Source organism: Ursus arctos, unplaced genomic scaffold (assembly GCF_023065955.2).
Source record: "Ursus arctos isolate Adak ecotype North America unplaced genomic scaffold, UrsArc2.0 scaffold_23, whole genome shotgun sequence".
NCBI lineage: Eukaryota > Metazoa > Chordata > Mammalia > Carnivora > Ursidae > Ursus > Ursus arctos.
In genome coordinates this window covers 40,731,176-40,749,465 of record NW_026622908.1, presented here as the reverse complement: position 1 = coordinate 40,749,465, position 18,290 = coordinate 40,731,176, and the positions used below count along the sequence as shown (strand labels likewise).

Sequence of the window (18,290 nt, the reverse complement as noted above, 5' to 3'; positions counted from 1 at the left end):
GGGAGTTTGGAGTTTAGCCTGGCCTTTAAGGACCCAGGGCCTGACATCGGGTGTTTCTGTAAGTAGAGGCAAGCTAAACAGAAAGGCCTTGGTGGCTGAAGGGCCTGACCGGGGAATAGACTAGGACAATTTGGGGACAGGACCAGGCCTGACCACAGAAGCAGGGAGGTTTGGGCAATGGTATTACCCCTGAGGGAGCAGGGCAAGGGGAGAGGCCCCCAGCCCTGGGAAGGGCCAGCTCTGGAAGGCCTTTCTCTGTCACCTCCCCACCCTGTTTGCCTGAGGCTGCAGCAAAAACAAAGAAAGAAAACACTCAATTGGCAGGAGATAAGCCCAGATAAGAGGCTGCCTTCCTCTGGAGGAGGGAGGCAGTCAGCCCGGGAAGCGCCAGGAAGCTGGGAGAGGCCTTGAAGAAGTGCCAGCCTGACCCTGCTGCAGAACCTAGCCGCACCCTCGCTGAGGGGTCTCTGCCACTCCACGCTGTCCCGAGGCTGAAGACAGCCAATACAGGGTCCAGGCCCACCCTGCCTCCAGGTCAGGACATCTTGACTTAGCTGTGGCCTGGCACCTGTGACTTCTGCTCTGGGCCTCAGTTTCTTCATCTGTAAGACAGGCATAATATCGCCCTCACAGGGATGAGGGGGATGCTGCGTCTCCCAGTCCCTGTGAGCGTCTGTGACTGTCAGCTTCCTTTCTCCCAAGAGTCAACTACCAGGCCCACCCCTCCCCCACCTACTGTATCACTGAGAGCCCAGGGACCCCGAAGTTGGGCTGGTTCTGAGCAGACCAGGTCCATCTCCGATTAGAGTCAACTGCCTGTGAGGGGCCCAGAGCAGCCTCAGCAGAAAATGATGGGCACTTGGGTCATTATCAGGCGACAGGAAGGGGGGGCAGGGAAGGCTTCCTGAAGCAGAGGCCTGAGCCTCTGTGAAGGGAGGACAAGAAGAACCTACGAGGGAGAAAGTAATGGGGGGGGGGGGCAAGAAGTGATGGGCCAGGGACAGACAGAGGGCATAAAGGTGGGAAAGCCTGGGGGAGGCCACAGGGCCTCTGATGGCAGGTCACTGGGAAGATGTGCAAGGACCCAAGCAAAGAGGTCTCAAGGTTGAAACCCAGCAGCCCTCCGCTGGGGGCCTGACCTCAACCCCACAATGCCCACCAGCCCATTTTACAGATGAGGAAACCAAAGCCCCAGGAGAGCGGCAGAGCCAGGCCCGGGGCCCAGGGTCCTCTCCAGAACTGCCCCACCCAAAGCACACTGCACACAGGGTCCCTGAAATCCACTTTTATTCATGTAAAAAAAATTCCCAAAGAACAGAGAAAGCATGTGACCCCCTACTTCCCAGAGCTCAAAGTCTCTGCCAGTGTTCCCCGGGGAAGTGAGGGAGACAGCTCCCACTCTGGGGTGTGGGTATCATGGGAGGGCAAAACCCTTGTGGCCCACAGTGACCCAGCACCTTCCTTAGGACTGAAGGCAGGAAGGAGGGGCTGGGGACTCATGGGGCCCAGGAGGGTGAAAGAAGGGAGTTAGTGTGGGGTGCTTGCCCCAGTTTAAAAAAATAAAATTTCTAAAGATAAAAAGTTAAAAAAAAAAAAAAAAAAGCATTAGTGTCTTAGCTTCCTGCCCTCCCAGCACCCATCCTGTGGCCACCTCTCGCTCAACCAGTTCAGAGCTTCGTATTCTCCTCTTGGCTCTCCGAGTCAGCGCCAGACAGGTGCCCGCCGCTCCCGGGTGCGTGACCGTTGCTGGCACAGGCCACCAGACGCCCGTCCCCCAGCCCCTCCGGCGTGTCGCCCAGCAGGCTCCGGCGGATCTCCTGGGGCAGCCTCGCCCGCTGCTCCTGACACTCCTGGGCCAGCTGGGCCAGCAGCTGAGGGAGGAGGAGGGGTGTCGCAGGCGAGGCCCAGCCCCGGCACTCTGCCCGCCCGTGGCCCCCTCACCCCGGGCCTCACCTTGGGCTCCTCTTCTGCCAGCTGCTGTAGGACCTGCTGCTGCCCGGCCACAAGGCGCTCATGCCGCTGCTTCTGGGCCTCCTCCAGCTGCGGGGGGCAGGGGGTTAGCCAAGGGTCCCTCAGGGAGGGGCTGGGGGCCCACGGTTCCGAAGTGACCTTATAGCAAAGGTTCCGGACTCAAAGACTCCAAAGCCATGGGACACTGTGGCAGACAGTTGGCTCCAGATATACTGGGGCAAGAGGGCTGTGGGGCCCAGAGGAAAAGGTTCTAGAAGTCCCTCTAGAGCAACGGAGCCTCAGGCCCAGCACTGAGGAGGCAAGTTTCTCATGACTGAAGGAAGAGAGGGGTGGGCTGGGGCCTGAGCCTCACTCACCCGGCGGATGGAGTTGACCGACTCGGTGATATGCCGCCGGTTAATCTCTGTCAGTTCCCTGCAGGGAGCACGGTACAGGGGGCTTGGTGCCCGGCACCCAGCGGCCCCCTGCCCCCAGCAGCTGCCAGCCCCCCAGCGGCTCCCAGCCCCAGGGCCCTTACGCCTCCTTCTTATGTTTCTCCCTTGTCTTGGCCTCTGAGATACTGTTGTGGCGCTTCCTGTCCAGAATCTTCTGCAGTTCCTTCTTCTCCCTGGAAGAGCCAGTGGGGGCGGAGAAAGGGTCAATGGCAGGTCTGGGGGCTCTCCTCTCTTCGTAGCACCAGCGAGTCCCCTGCCCCCCCCCGCCCCCTGGCCAAGGTCGTTTGCCTCACCTCTCGTTCATCTCCTTCAGCCTCTTGAACTGAGTTGTGTGAAAATCCAGGACAATCTCCCTGAGCCGCTGCTGAGCCTACGGACACAGGTGGCCAACAGGTGACCAGGGCTGATGCCAGGTCTGTCCAGGAGACAGGCTGTCCCTTGCTGCCACATGCCCACCTCACCTGTCTCAGGTGCTCCAGCCTCCGCTCAGCCTCTGTATCTACCTGGGCCTCCCTCAGCTCCAGCAGACTCTGCACCTGTCTCTTCTGGAACTCTTGATACCGCCTCACCTCTTCCTCCTCCTCCTTCTCGTTTTCCCCGCCTCTGTAGGAAGAACCCCTCTGGGTGACTCTCTGGTTGTCACATGGACTTGGGCTGGGAGGGCAGGGGCGGACAGGGCAGATCCCAACAGGCAACGGAGGACACCAGCCCCGGGAGGGGTGGGGGCAGGGTCTAGGATGCCAACAACGAGGCCCATTCGCTCCGTGCAAACGCTGGGAGCCTGTAGGGGCAACAGTCTCTGGACATACACGCTCCTCGTGGGGGACTTCAACAGCGGCCTGGCACCCTGGCAGAGAGGGTGGGACCGAGTGTGGAAAGACTCCTCAATCTTCCTTGCACCAAACCTTGACTTGCTGGGGGTCAAGGAGCAGCCCTTGGCGATCCCGCCACGCCCGCCCCAGTGAAAACCCCCACACGTGCACACTGCCCATGGGCGTGCAGGCGGGCGGGACACTCACAGGACCCCCGGCCGCTGGCGGCACCTGCCCTCTGTCCGCGCCTGAGCCAGGCCGTCGAGGAGCCGGCGCGTGAGGGCGACGGCCTTTCGCTGGTGCTTCTTCTGCAGCTCCCGCAGCTCTCGCTCCTGCCGGCTCCGGAGCTTCACCAGCGCCTTGTGGCCTCGGAGCTCATCCAGCGGGGTCGGGGCCACCTCTGAGCAACACAGCAGAGGTGGGCTGGGCGCGCCGGCCCCGCAGGAGCACCCCACTCCCTCCACAAGAGCCCCGGCCCGCACCTGACAGGAGACTGGCGATGAGGTCGTCCCGCTGCCCTGGAGAGAGGAGGCAGGGCTATGAGGGGCCGGGGAAGAGCACAGCTGAGCTGCCCCGCGCCACCGCCCAGGCCCAGGCCGCCCCTTACCTGGACTGCTGAGCGAGGGGCTGGTAGGGGACGTGACAGGGCCTGGGGGCCGGCGCGGGGAGGTGTCCAGAGGGCTGGGTGTGGGGTTTGGGGTCAGCTGGGACCCCAGCTGCTGAGACTGAGTCTCCTGGCAGGTCTCTGGGCCGGCCTGAGCCTGACGGGGAGAAAGCAGAAGGCTCTTTCCTAGAAATGCTGGTTCTAACCTCGCGGGGCTCCCCAGTGCCCCCGGCCGGCTTCCCTCAGCCCTTCTGGCCTGGGCTCCACGTCTATCACATGGGGCTGTTGGAACAACTACGAGAGAAATAAAAGGTCTCAAATAAGCATTTCAAAACCTCATTTCCAGGCGGGGTGTGGGAAAGTGAACGTGAGATTCTGTCTGTAGGATGCCAGGCCCCATCTCGTGTGCTCAGGAACTTCCAGATTGTTCAGGAAAGCCTTGGCCCCACCCCAAATTTCCTCCCCTCTCCGAGTCCCCCTCCACCCTTGCCCACAGCTGCTCATCTTCCTCGTTGCTTGGCTCTTGATTAAATCAGCGAAGGAAGTGACCGCAGAGTGGGCACCAGCCTCTCCCGCTAACAGCTCCGAGCAGCCTCTCTCTCCGCCCGCCACGGGCCCCGTGGGACCAGGTCTGGACGTGCGGCCGAGCCTCTGCTCCCGACCCCTCCCCCCAGAAGCCACTCCCCAGCTCCTGGCTCCCAGGACCCCATGTTTTAAAAGCTTCCGTAGCTTCCAACTGCTTTGGTGAGGTAGCCAAACCCGGCGCATCAGCTCTGACCCTGTTGCCCCTGGAGGAGTGCCAGCCCAGGGCTGTCCCGAAAGCCTCTCACAGGCAAAAGGGGTAGTTTCCACCTCCTTAACATGTGGACAGTCACCCAGGGCTGCTGAGCCTACTGAGGCCGAGAGGCCAGAAGCCCCCACACCGTGCAGCATGGCGCACTGACCAGTGTCGGAGGCAGAGCCGAGGGCTGGAGGCCCAGCTGGAGAGCCTCAGTGTTCCCATGTCTACACTGGGGTGGCAGGACCAAACTCAGGTGGTACGGAGGGATTATATGAGTCGAGTGGCTGAAAAGAGCTCCCACCCGGCCAGGCAGAGATCTGGCGCTCAGCATTCACTTGGCTTTATTGTCTGGTCTGGATGAGAGAAGCCAGAAAGGGGAACCAGGCCTCCAGGCACAGGGTGTGGGTAAATGCCTCAAGTCGGCATCTGCAGGAAGGCCTTACTCGGGGAGAGGGGCCAGACCACCAGCTGGGACTGGGATGGGACAGTGCAGGCAGAGGAGAGTGGAGAAGGCTGCAGGGTGCTTTACCAGGACACAGCCCGGAGATCAGCCCTCATCGCACCCCCCCCCATGCACCTCCACCCCCCGCCCCCAGCAGCCCCCAGGGTCCAGGTCAGCCTGAGCCTGCTGCCTCCCACCTGCCCCCCACCTGCCCTGGCTCACCTCGCTCTCCCCAATGAGGGCGGCCAACTGCTTGGCTCTCTGGTCCATCAGGCTGACGTGCTTGATGGGGTTGATCAGGGCCTCGGCGTAGTCTGGGTGGGGGCAGAGGGCAAGGGTTTCAGAGACACGACCCCCAAGGCCACACCTTCCCCACTGTTCTGGTTCCGTGGAAGGACCACAGTTCTGTTTACCCCCCTCAACGGGGGCATCTGGCTCAGCCATGGGCAGACCCTGTTCCCCCCCCCGCCCCGCCTGGCCCGCGTCCCCCCCGCTCCCCCAGCTCACCCTGGTGGTCATCAGGGATGTAGTCAGAGGCTTCGGTGTAGATGAGCAGGGCCGGCAGGCAGAGTGGCTGGTTGGCCTCGTTCCGCAGACAGATGTAGTGGTATCCTGCGAGCGGGGAACGGCAAGCTGGCTGGGCCCCGCCCGGCAGCCCCCCCCACGGCCTCCGTGCTTCCCAGAGCCCAGGCGGCCTCACCTGAGCGGATGGCAGAGACGGGCAGAATCCGATGCCCCACAAACTTGCCGCCCTCCTCAAAGGCCGCGATGCGCAGCGAAGCCAGTGTGGGCAGCACCACCTGAGGGCCCAGACCCGGGCTGAGCCTCACAGCTGCCCCGTGGCCGCTGTGTCCCCGGAGCCACAATGGACCACTGCCACTGAGGCCAGCACCCCGAGCGGCCCCTCAGACCAGCCAACCCAAGGACTGACCATCGGTCAGCACTGCCACTGAGCCGGCGGCCGGCCCGCCCCTCCACGGCCTGACAAAGGGCTGTGAGCAGCGAAGAGGAGGGGCCGACCCCTCCAGGCGTGACCACTCTGACGGGCCGGGTCTCGTCCTCACCAGGGGAGGAACTGCTGGGATCCCTGGGTCTGGGCCTGAGGCCACCCCCACCCCCACGGGGCACAGAGGTCCAGTCCATTCGGGAGGCAGGGACGAGCTGGTGTGAGCTTGCGGCTGTGAGCCCAGAAAAGTCCTCCCTGCCTGGGAGATGGGGCGGGCTGCACCCACTCCGCAATGGGGGGCTGCGGGCCCTCCTGCGGTCTCACCTTCTTGTCCTCTTCTCGAAGCCTACAGAGGGCCAGGAGCCCGAGCCCGACCCTGACACATGCAGGGCCTACAGGGGGCCTGGAGGTGACAGGCCCACACTTGCGGTCCCACGGCACCCCCGCCTTCCGACCCCTGACCACTACCTGCGTGCCTGCTGGCTGCTCCCCCCGCCAAGAGAGCCTGGCAGGGCCGGCTCAGACGCCAGCTCACCTTGGGGAAGTCAAAGGGCTCCTCGTCCCACACAGGATTGAAGGAGTTCCCCTGAGAGGTCCGAGTGCGGTACTTGCGCCGCGTGTCCACGGGGAGGCCGAACATGTCCACCTCCACGTAGATGCCCACCTTCCTGTCGGACAGGAACTGCCCCGAGATCACCTGGGGGTGGGGGGCAGGAGGGTGAGGTGACTACTAAGAGTCCCCCCCCCAGGACACCCGCCAGAGCCGTCCCTGCTCCCCGGCCCCACCTTGACCCGCAAGGCATTGGCCACGATGCCGTCCACGATGACCTCGGTGAAGGGATCGAAGGACTTGTCTGGCCGCCGCATGAACTCGGGCTTCAGCAGGTAGCCACTGCGCCCGTTGTACTCGAACACGCCCGCGTTGAGCTGCATCGCCACGTCTGGGGGCGACAGGGGGAGGCCGAGGGCCCGCAAAGCCAACAGGGTGAGGAGGCAGGAAGGACGGTCCAGAGCAGAGGGAGCATCAGGGAGCATCAGGGAGCATTAGGGTCAGATCAAATGGGATCAGGGGTCCAGACTAAGGAAAGATCAGACGGGGGAAAGGTCTAGAGTCAGCCAAGGTCAGGAGGTGGGGTTTGCCAAGGTCTTGGTTCAGAGTAGAGATCTGGGATTAGAGAGTCAGAGGTCCCTTCGGACAGTGCCGGGAGGGTCACCGAGCAGAAGTCAGTGAGGATGGAGGCCAGGGGGTCGAGGCAGGCCAGTGCTCACCCAGGGTCTGGAAGTTGAGCGCGACAAGCTGGCAGCCGACGTTCCAGAAGAGCTGGGGCATGTAGTTGGACGAGTCCACGCGGGTGCCCTTGGGGTAGATCCGGCTGAGCTGCTGCTTATTGTATCTGAGGATGGCAGTCAGGGGCCACGCCGTGTACTGTCCCCCGCCTCCTGGCCGGCACGCCAGGCCCATGCCCGGCTCCTGTGAACCCACTTCCCGGCCTTGGCTCAAGCTGCCCTTCTGGCCCCCTGCCTCTCGGCCTCACCCCCGAGCAGTTTCTGAGGCTAGCCACAAACCCAGACCAGGGTGCTCGAGGGTCAGGACCCTGTGCGCGTGGCGTCAGTGGGGTCAGAACATGTGAGCCAGCCTCTGAGCACCCCACCCTGTTCCGCCAGCCCTGGCAACGCGGAAGGATACTCCACAAACTCCATGGGGCTCTTGGTCAGCTGCTCCATGGCCTTGGTTTCCACGAAGGATGACATCTCGAAGCATTTGTTCCTTTCTGGGGGGTGAGGAGTGGGAGGGGGTCAGGCCTGGAAAGGCTGGGCTGGCTCCTCTTCCCACCGTCTCCTACCCCACTCACTTCGAGCAGCCTCAAAGGACTTGAACTTGACAGGCTCGATGTAGTTGACGAGTGTTGACATTTCCTCGGTGGCATTGACCTCACTGCTAGCAGTGCCCTGTGGCCCCCAAATGAAGGGTCAGCGGGCTCATGCCCCCAGCCATCACCTGCCCCGTCAGGAAGGAGGTGCTGACCTGCACACTGCTGCAATCATACTCCCAGTGGCTCTCGGCAAGGGCCCCAGCCCCTCTGGCCTGTCAGTCCTGGTCCCACTCCCCTGGGGCCTTGCCCTGGACCCCACCTTCCTCCTTTGCCTCCTGCCTCCCTGATCCTTGGAAGCTGGAACGCCTCACCGAACCCCAGGGACTCAATTATTCCCATGCAGATGAGCCATTATTTCCAACCGCCGTGCTGCCATCTCCCCTCCGTGGCCCACCAAGAGCCCTGACCTCCACACCTGCAACGCTGAACTTGGCCACCCCTGCCCGCACCGTTCCTCACTCTGGGCCCTGCCCTCACGGATACATTGTTTCTGTCACCTCCACGCCTCAGAACTCAACACTCTCTTGTCTTATGCTGCCCCTTCCTGTGCTCTCCAGTCCTGCCACAGGGCCTTTGCACATGGTGTCCCTCTCCCTCAGGTCCAATTGCCCAACCTCCCTGCCCAGATCAGTCTCCCCTTCCTCCCCCCAATTCTACACTCTAACTCGCCCCTCCCCAGCCCAGTCACAAGCATACTTTCACTTGCTTCCATGCCTGTTTACCTAAGACCCCTTCTCCCCCCTCCATATACACACCCCCTATGGACTCCAGGAGAGCAGGGCTAACATCTCTGATCATGGCCCAGCACACAGGTGCTCAGCAAACACCAGGGTAACTAATCCATGCTTCCTCTGCCTCTTCCCGCCCACAGGGCTGACCTCATCTGTGGTCGGCTTTTTAGGATCTGTCTGTTCCTCCTCTTCCTCCTCTTCCTCCTCGTCCTCACGGTCAGCAGACCCAAGAGCATCAGGGCCCCTCGGTAGCCCGTCCTCGCCCAGAGACTTTTGAGGCTCCAGGCTGGGCTTCTCCGGGCCCACCTCTTCCCCGTTGCTCAGGCCTGGGCAGCTGTCAGAACTGGGGGACCCTGCAGAGGGTAGGGCCACGGGGGGTCAAGACAGACAGATGCTCAGGGGTTGTGGAGGTGACTCAGTGAGCAAGTCAAGGGATCACCTCAGGGCAGTGTAGCTGGGGGAGAGAGCAGAGGTCAGGAGTCAGATGGTATTAAACCCAGTAGTAGTGCACAGGGGTCAGGGGTCAAAGGTCAAGGTCCAGAGTTCTATCCATCAGAGAGGTAGGTAGGGTGGCTCAGAAGGGTGAGAAGCCAGGAACTGGGGTACAGCTGCCTTGGCAGTGGGGGTGAAGGATGACACGGTGTGGTTCCAAGTCAGGCGTCAAGCAGAGCCATACCCAATGAGGAGGCTTAGTGAGGTGAGCGGTCAGGGGTCAGATGTACGGGGGACTTCAATAAAGTGAGAAGTCAAGGGTTAGCTCAAATTCTAACCAGTTGGGTAGACAGACTCAGTGCGGGTCAGTGGACAAGGGTCAGAGGTCTGAGGGTCACAGCCAAAGCATGAGGACGTAGTTCACTGAAGCCAGAGGTCGAATTCAGAGGAGGGCAGGGTGGGCTCGGTGAGGTGGGGAGCTAAGGTTGGGGGATCAGGAACTGGATGGAACCCAATCCAGTCGGGGTACAGTTCAGTGAGGTCCGTGCCCGGGGTCGGGGGTCAGAGGTCCCATCCTCAGCTGAGAGGCTTGGTGAGGAGGGAGGTCAGGCTGGGAGCAGAAGGAGGGTCGCCAGGATGGTAGGGTTCGGTGAGGTGAGAGTTCAGGGTCAGGATCGGGGCGAAGGCTGGGCCAGGGCCGTACCGAGCTGAGGTGAGGAGGGCTCGGTGGCGGCAGAGCTCTCGCTCAGGGCCGAGTTGCTCTGCTCCAGCGGCCGCTTACGCACAGAGCTGTTGGGGACACCAGTGCTGGGCCGGTGTCGCTTTTTGTTCTTCACCAGGATGCGGCCCATCAGGTCCTGGGGGCTGGGCAGGGGGACGCCTGGGGCCAGCTGGTGGGCACAGACAGGTCAGGGCCTGCCGGGGCGCCCTCACCCCCCCACACCCTGCCACGGCTTCAAGCCCTCCTACCGGGTACTTGTCCAGTGGGTCAATGAGCAGCGCGTCCCCAAAGATGGAACGGCAGTACTCGGCCATCTTGGCCTGCTGCTTTGCCCTGTGGGGCCGAGGTCAAAGGTCAGAGGTTCAGAGGTGGGGGATGAGCTGATGTCCCCAGGGTAGATCAAAGGCCCTCAGGGTCAGAGGTCACAGGAAAAGTCGAACAGTGCCACTGTGGGATGGCTGCCTCTGGGCCGATGGCGGGGGGCGAGTTTCCCCAGGTTAGGGGCCCACTCACGAGTCCACGTGGTTCTCGAAGGAGAGGATGACGGGGTAGGGCGAGGTCTTGAAGGCGGTTTCCGCGATGGCCTCGAGCACATCTCGCAGCGGCACCTCGGTGGTCATGGTGAAGCCGTGGGTGATGAAGGGCTCCTCCTCGGGCGGCCGCCCTTTCCACACATCCAGCTCCACGCAGCGGCAGCCCCACAGCAGCGCCTGGCGGTACATCTCCACCGACGAGGTCCCGGCCAGCTGCCCCGCTGGCGGCGAGGCTCCGTCACCACGGCCGCCCGGCCAGCCTGGCTCCCCGCCCTCCTCCCCAGGCCCGTGCTGAACCAGCCGCGCTGGAGACGCAGAGGCCTCGGCGGCGGCCCAGCCCGGCCCTGGCACGCCGTCTGGCCAGCCCTTGATCACTCCTTAATTCACTGTGGAACCAGCGCCATCTCTCCTGAAATCCCCCAGGGCAGGGCTCGTGTCCTGCCACCCAGCCCTTGGCACGCGTCCAAGCCGGGCACAGTCAGCATCCAGCAGCGCTGGCTGATGACTGGTTCCTCCTCCAGGACTCACCCTCTCGCAGATAAACACCCGCCACCCCCCCCAGCTACGGGCCTGAAGGGGGGAGTCGTCCCCAACGCCCCCATGGCCCCTCGCTTCCCTCTCCTGCTTCCACTGCCTGCCGCGGCCCCGCAACCGCCTCCATCACCTCCTGCCTCCCATCCAATCTCTGCAGAGCACCTGGCTTGTCATTCTTCCCAAAACATACCAGGTCTCATCACCTCCCCTGATTAACACCTCCAGAAAGCCTTTCCCGCCCACTTAGGATAAATCCAAATTCCTTCCACACCCTGGTCTAGCCCTGCCTCCTTCCTTTTCTCACTCCCTCTCACCTCCACCTGCCCCAGCACCCGCCCGGCCTCCGGCCTCCTTCCCGCCGAAGAGCACCACCAAGGAGTCTCCTGCTCCCGGCCTTCAGGGCTCCCTCACAGGCCAGCTGGTGCAGGCCTCAGCCCTTCCCCAGGGAAGCCTTCCAGGCCAGCCAGGAAAGGGGCACCCACGCAGAGAAGCCCTGCTCCCCCCGGGATAGGCTGCCTGTTCCCCGCCTGCATCCCTAGCACTGGCCACCCCAAAAAGAGGGAGCCATGGAAGGGGCAGAGGGCGGAGGGCACGGAGGCCAGCACCCCAGCTGCCCAAGGGGGGCTCGCTCACCTGTGAGATAGGTGTTGTGCGAGGAGTTGATGAAGTAGGAGCTCAGCGGCTGGGTCATGTCTGTGCTCAGATCCAGGGCCTCCAGAGGCAGGATGCCGTTCTCCTCACCTCCCAGGTAGCGGCTGAAGCCCTCCATGGACATCTGGTCTGGGGGATGGGAGGGGTCAGCAGGCTCAGCTGGGGCTCCTCCTGCCGCCAGCCCCCCAACTCTGACAGGCTCCCCGCTGGCTCACCTCGCTCCAGGAACTGCTGGTTGGGCTCATACTTCTCAATGAGCAGCCGGGCCTGCGAGGGCCGCAGGGGTGGGTACAGCACTTCGTTGAGCCTCGGGTCCCGTTGCTTCTGGTTGATGAAGTCCATGAGCTGCTCCAGCGTCAGGTACGGCTTGCCCTTGGCGCCTCTAGACGGGGTAGGAAGCTAGGTCAGACTGGAGCCCCGCCAGCCCCTGTTCCAAGCCCTCACCCTGGGAGTGGGAGCTCTGGGACTCCATTTTCCTATCCACTTCCCTAACCACGAGGTGCCGGCATTGGCGTTAGCAAGGGCTTTGGAAGCCACCGAGGGTCTGGCCCGCTAGGCCTGCTTCCAGACCCTGGACCCAACCTCAGCTCCAGTGGTCACTCGCTATAAGAGCTCAGGCCAGTCCCACAGCACATCGAAGCCGCTCGGTCCCCCACCCCAGCGTAGGCTGATGCAAGTAACCCCAGCAAAGGGTCAGCCCAGAGCAGTTCACAGCACGGCCTCGGCCCCGGCCCCGGCCCCAGCCCACAGGGACCCCCGGAAGTTCTGCTTCCCCTCACTGTGCTGGAAGGAATGCCAGCAGAGGCCACACACACAGCACCGGGGGCTAGGAGGTGGGCCCAGCCCCACTCACATCTCCAGCAGGATCTTGTCAATGTCTGGCCGCAAACACAACTTATTCAGGAACCGCTCGAAGATTTCCAAGGAAAATTCGTCCGGCCGGATGGACTCACTCTGGGGGGCCAGAAGTGTGGGGTGAGAACCCAGGGCCACTCGGCCCCAAAGGACCAGGCACCCACCGCGATGCCCTCCCTATGTTGCCCCTGCCCCCTCACCCGGTTGAAATTGAGGCCACAGGATTCCAGTGCAGTCTCTACTCGCTTTTTATCTGCTGAAAACATCTTCAGGATACTGAGCAGGTGAGAAAGGTCAGAGTCATGGGGGCGAAGGTCACCAAGGTGGGGGCAGGAGAGAAGGTGCTGAGGGAAAGGGTACTCACTTCTTCACCGGGATCCGTCCGTCCTGGTTCACTTGCAGCTTCAGCTTTGTGTATCTGGGGAGGCAGGCAGAAGGGTCACCCGCTGGGCATGGCCACCTGAACCCCCGACACCCCGCAGGCAGGCCCGGCACTCACGCTTTTCGCAGGAAGGTGTTCCGGGAGGCGTTCTGAGCCAGGATGTTCATAGCCAGCTTGAACAGCTCCTCGGTCCAGACCTGAGGGGTCAGGAGATGGGGTGAGGGTGAGACGGGGTGAATGAGGAACAGAGGGTTGGCCCAGCCCCACCCCACACCCCGAATCAGGTATGATCCACAGTAAGTGCTAAATCCTGCTTTGTCAGAGCACGGTTAGAAACAGGGGCACGGAACAGCCTCGTGCGCAACAGACGCCAAGTGATGGCTGACTCGGCTCCCCAGGGCCGACCCCTGGGCCCCAGCCCACCTTGGCTGTGTCATCCTGCACGGCCATGAAGTTCAAGAATGTTGTATTCACTGGGTCTGGCCCAGCCACCACCGTCATCAACTTCTCCTCCAGCCGGGCGTCAGGGCCCCCAAAGCCCAGCACCTCCCGGATCTTGGGGTCCTGAGTAGATGAAAGCCAAGGGTAAAGAAGGGTGTCCCCCTCCCCCAAGGCCTCACTCCCATTCTTAGTTCAGGGCCCCGTCACTCACCTTGGGCAGGCGGGCGTAACGCCCCGTCCGCGTGTCCCTGATGGAACTGATGTCCAGTGTGTCCACCTCCTGGGGAAACCAGATGCCAGGGTAGGTCTGAGAGGCTATGGGGCAAGAGCCAGGGGCCCCCAAGATCTCCACCCAGGGCAGGGAGTGGCCACCCCCTGCTGTAGCCCCAGCCTCAGCCCCCGCCCTTAGCACTTCCTGTCCAGGGAGCCGTGGGAGAGGTCAGCCAGCAGCTGGGCCCCACCCTCCTGGGCGGGTGGGAGGGGTTCGAGGGTCTGGGCAGGGGACCTAGACCTGAGCAAGCTGTACCACTGCCCCCCCTCACCATGTTGGGTCCGGTCCAGTACAGAAAGAAGCCATTCGAGTCCACACGCAGGGTTACCAGGTTCCGACTGGAGGCCTCCTGGGGACGGCATGGGACGGCAGGGGTCAGTGAGGGAGGGCTGTGGCCCAGGCTTGGGCCCTGGGCTCCCTCGGGCCATCCACCCCAGCGTTTCTGCCGGTGAGTGAAGATGAAGCCTCATCTAGCCCACAGGTCCTTTGTGGTTCCCCTATGGTCCTCAGGATGAAGCTCACGCAACTGTCCCTGGCATGACATTTGGGGTCCCGGTGCCCCTCCCGACCTCACCTGTATCCGACCCTAAGGCTCAGTCACACGGACGACTATCTTTCCCCTCCTCCAGCTTTTGCATTGTTCCTTTGCTAGGATAGCCTTTCTTTCCTTCCTTCTCGACCCATGAAATCTGACCCACCTCCTTGGGAGGCCTCCCCAGAGCCAGAGCACCCTGAAGCCCCCTCGACAATATTTACGGGATGAAAGCAGAGGGTTCTGACTCCTACCGCTTTTGTGTCCCTCAGGGCCCCATGACAACCAGTCAGCCCTGACACCGGCCTCAAACCCCATGACCACCCCCACTGCACCCAGTGGGAGCCTCAGTCTTGCGGTTCACCCCATCCGACAGAATACAGACCAAACCCCCAAGAAGGGGACTCACCCTGCCCTTGGGACTGGACAGTGAATTCTGTCTTCCCTCATGCGGCTGGCAGGAGGGCAGGGAAGGGTATGCCAGCCCTATTTTCTGAGGAGGATCTGGTCGCTGGCACACTCCCTGGGCCACCCCTGTGTGACTCAGGACTAGCAGCCAAAGGAGGGGGGGGTCATCAGGGCCAGCGGCCCTCTAGGAGCTCACTTAGTCTTCCTAACAATCTTATGAAGTATGTGCTATCGTTCCTTCCATTTAACAGATGAGAAGCCTAAGGCACAGGGAGGCTCTGTGGCTTGCTTAAGGTCAAGAGGAGGCCCTAGGATTTGCTCCCAGGCAGTATGGCTCCAGACGCCTTGGAAGGAAGGAAGCAAGACCTCTGCTAGGCTCTCAGCTCCTGGCCTTAGCTGCAACCCCACTGTGGGGACTGGGATTAGTCTCCACTCTCCAGACTCAGTTTCCTTTTCTGGAAAACTGGGGACTGCACCAGCCTCGCCCATCTCTTTTCTTACAAAGGCCAGGAGGCCTTGGAACTTTGGGGGTGCCTGGGCCTCCCCACGTCACTGTGCTGACACCCATCCTCAGCCCCTCCCTGGGATTCCCAACCCTGCCCTGTGGCTCAGGTCCCCCAGGAGTGTGAGGAGAGGGGAGTTCTGTGGGTACTGACCCGAGGGCCTTCCCCTGCCCCATTCCCAGCGTCTGGCCTTCAAAAACAGCCCAGGCCCCCTGCTCTTCAGCCCTAAGTCCCAGTCAGCAACCCCCACCCCACCCCCAGGGCCCTCTCCCAGTTCCCACTTCCTTATTTGGGTTTATCACACTGGAAGGAAAAGGAGAAACTTTTCCCTGCACGCAGGACTGGGGGGAGGGGTCTCCCCTGGTCCCTGGAGCTCCTAGGCACCCCTAAAGGCACACCTGCTGCCTCAGGCCACGCCCCCAGCCCCTCCCCCCAGCTCCCACGCCTACCCGCCCCACCCAGCCGGAAAGGAACCCAGAGTCTTCCAGGCCTCCGGCCTGACTGGGAAGGAGCAGCGGGGAGGCTCAGGCAGACGGGGTGGAGGCCCTGGGGAAGGAGGGGCCCAGGGGGCAGAGGGGGCGGTGTGAAAACGGGGGTGGAGCGCAGGACGCGTTGGGGAACCGCAGGTGGGGGCCGGGGCATCTGGGAAGCAGCAGGGGCAGGGCAGGTAGAAAGGGGGGCCAAGGATTTATTGGGGTTCAAAGTCCCTGAGGCTAAGAAGTGGAGAGCAAAGTTCCCCAGGGCTGGAGGAACTTGGGGGACAAAGACTCCACTAGGGGGTGGCTTTGTGCTCCCTCCTGAGCAGAGAGCTGGGATGGGCTTCCAAAGCAGGGCAAAGGGGTGCAGCAAGAATAGGGTGAACAAGTGATGAATGGAGAACAATGTTCAGGCTAGGGCACTAGGAAGAATGGGGGTGCGCTGAGCCCGATTGGGGGCCAGGGTCCTCCAGCAAGAGTCCAGTGCCAGGCAATGGTCTGTGGACCAGGCCAGGGTTGGGGGAACCAGAATCAGACTGGCAGGCAAGGAGGGGTGAAAAGGGCGAGTGAAAAGAGGTGGGGGGGGGGGCAGGATTCATTGGGGTTCGAAATCTCCGGGTCAAAGAGTGGAAAGCCAAATTTTCCACAGCTGAATTGACTGGGGTTGGGGGTGGGGGACAAAATCTTCATTACGGGCACGATTGGGGACTCAAGTTTCCGGAGCACAGCCAGAGTGGCTTGGGGGTGGGGGGGCGCCAGGCTCGGGTGGGGGCCCCCGGTGTCTGACTGAGCTTGAGCGAAGGAGTCCCAGGAACTGGGTGGAACGGGGGGCCCCCACGCTTACCTCGTCCCATTTGATGAACTTACTCCCGCGCCGCAGGGTCTCTACCACGGTGGGCGGCTCCAGCTGCAGCGCGTGGACGCCGGGCCTGGCGCCCGCCATGGCCCCGCCGGGGGCGAGTCGGGGACCCTCGGAGCCCCGACGAGGACCGACGGCGCCGCTGCTCCCTCCGCGCGCTCCCGCGCGGCCCGCTCCGGCCCCGCGGCGTCAGCGCCCGCCCGCCCGCCAGTCTGTCCCGGACAGACCAGAGAATCGGCGGGGCCCGGGCGGGGCGGGGCGGGGGCGGGGCCGCAGCGGCGCCGCCCCCTCCCACCCACGTCGGGCCCGCCCGCCCCGTATCGGCGGCTCCCCCTGGCGGCCGGGGCGGCGACAGCAGCCAGAGGGGGGATGGGGCAGGGGCATAACCTGGACCCCGGCACTTGGCCGGGGGTGCTCATCCGGACTTGCCTGGGGTTGGAGGACAGAGCTTGGGGCCAGAGTGGTTGTTAGGGTGCAGTCACGGGACTGGGTGTAGAGAGCGCTGCTGAAGACTGGGAGGGGGGTCAGCCGGCTTAGGTTTCGGAGCGGCGGGGGCGAGGGTACTACCGGAGGGCCAGGCATGGGCGGGGGGCGCAGAGCCTTGCCCCCACCACACTCCGGCAGCACTTAGCTGAGTGCAGGAAAAGCCACTCCCACCCCCCACCCCCGCCCTCACTTCGCCTCACCCCCTCCTGCAGCAGCTCGGTGCCCCCCCTCCCTGGGAGCACTTAGCCAGCTAATGGGCCTCCCGCCGGCAGGCGCCCCTCCCCCGTCCCTAGCCCGGGGATGCCGGGCGCCTGCTGCCTCCTTTAAGGACCTAAGCATCCTGGCCTTCCAGAGTGAGCCCTAGAACAGCCCGCTTCTTGTTCTGTAGACCCCCATGACTGAACCTGGACCCTGTCCCTGTGGGGCTTCCTACTGAACACTGCGAAGGAGACAACTGCTCGTTTGCCCAGAGGGCTCAGAAGCTTCCGGGGTGTCCATGGACAAGGGGGGTTGAAGAGGGGCTCTGCGGTGCCTGGCCTACAGCAGGTGCCCTGAAATCTGTGCTCCAGGGTTGGGGGGGGGGAGGCACATGGGCACTGGGATAGGTGGGGGCTGCAGCCCCTCCCGCAGGGCTTGGCTGGGGGGGGCTCCTGCCTGGGGGCCCCTGTGGGAGCCCCCCCAATACAGAGGCAGTAGCAGCAGTAGGTTTAAAGTAGAACTCATCCAGAGGGGCCAGCCAAGTCACCTAGAAACCCAGAAAGAGACTGGAGCTGGTTCTGGGGGAGGAGGGGTCAGCCAAGGAGGAGCGGGCCCTGCAGGGCCCTTCGCCCCAGGCTCTCAGACCCCTAAGGGGAGCCCTGCCTGGTGCTGGCCATCCTCAAAATCCCCACCTTGTTGGACACCAACTCGAACCTAAGGAATCTCCTTGCCTTGGCCAGAGACCCTGTGGGGCGGGATTTCTGCTTGAGGCCCAGAGAGGAGAAGGGACTTGCCCAAGGTCACACAACTTTGTAGGAAGATTTTAGCCCTCTGACTGGAAAGCTGGCTCATCCTGCCTCCATTCCTTGTCCTTGAGGAGACAAAGAAAAGGGGACAGGACTTGTGATCCCCTCGTCCTCTCTCACAAGAACAGCAGAACCAGACCCTTCAGAGATCCAGAGATTACCAGATCTCATTGGGCAGAGCCACTCAGGGTGGAGAGTGGTGGCCTCTGCTCCTCCAGGCTTGGGTTCAAGTCTACCAGCAGAACCCAGCCCCTCTGTGCCTCAGTCACCTTGTCCAGAAGCTGGAGATCGTGGGAGCGTGAAATAAGCAAATGGGTACAAGACGAGCCCTAGCTGCAGGCAGCTGGACATCAGAGGAGTGGCTAGCAGACTGGGGGGTATCAGGGAGGAAGAGGAAGGGGCACAGATCAGCTCTGGGGCAGGGGGCCTGCCAGCCAGTGCCGGGGCTAGCAGGGGCAGAGCCAGGGTTCTAGGCCTTGGACAAGGATATTTCATAGATATGCTGGGCAGCAGCAGCTCCTTGGAAAACAGGATGGGAGCCTGTTTCCTGAGCCTGAGCCTCTCCCTCCCACTCCCCCCCCACCATGTCTCCTGAGGCCAGGGTAGC

The 18,290-nt window shown here is 62.8% G+C and overlaps 1 protein-coding gene across 1 annotated transcript; it reads right to left on the bottom strand.

Moving 5' to 3' along the window:
• Positions 1–1,269: 1,269 nt before the first annotated feature.
• On the bottom strand, positions 1,270–16,405 carry PLCB3 (phospholipase C beta 3). The gene is made up of 31 exons (XM_026483361.4): positions 16,179–16,405; positions 13,687–13,764; positions 13,356–13,424; positions 13,127–13,267; positions 12,821–12,900; positions 12,686–12,739; positions 12,522–12,597; positions 12,320–12,420; positions 11,682–11,848; positions 11,449–11,595; positions 10,262–10,502; positions 9,997–10,081; positions 9,731–9,917; positions 8,743–8,948; positions 7,844–7,940; positions 7,678–7,762; positions 7,260–7,384; positions 6,777–6,931; positions 6,526–6,687; positions 5,745–5,844; positions 5,552–5,656; positions 5,267–5,358; positions 3,825–3,978; positions 3,700–3,735; positions 3,425–3,617; positions 2,867–3,008; positions 2,699–2,775; positions 2,489–2,578; positions 2,328–2,385; positions 1,954–2,040; positions 1,270–1,871 (listed from the first exon to the last, which is right to left on the bottom strand). The coding sequence occupies exons 1-31, from the start codon at positions 16,275–16,277 to the stop codon at positions 1,668–1,670; spliced, it is 3,693 nt and encodes a 1,230-aa protein (XP_026339146.1). The 5' UTR covers positions 16,278–16,405; the 3' UTR covers positions 1,270–1,667.
• Positions 16,406–18,290: the final 1,885 nt, after the last annotated feature.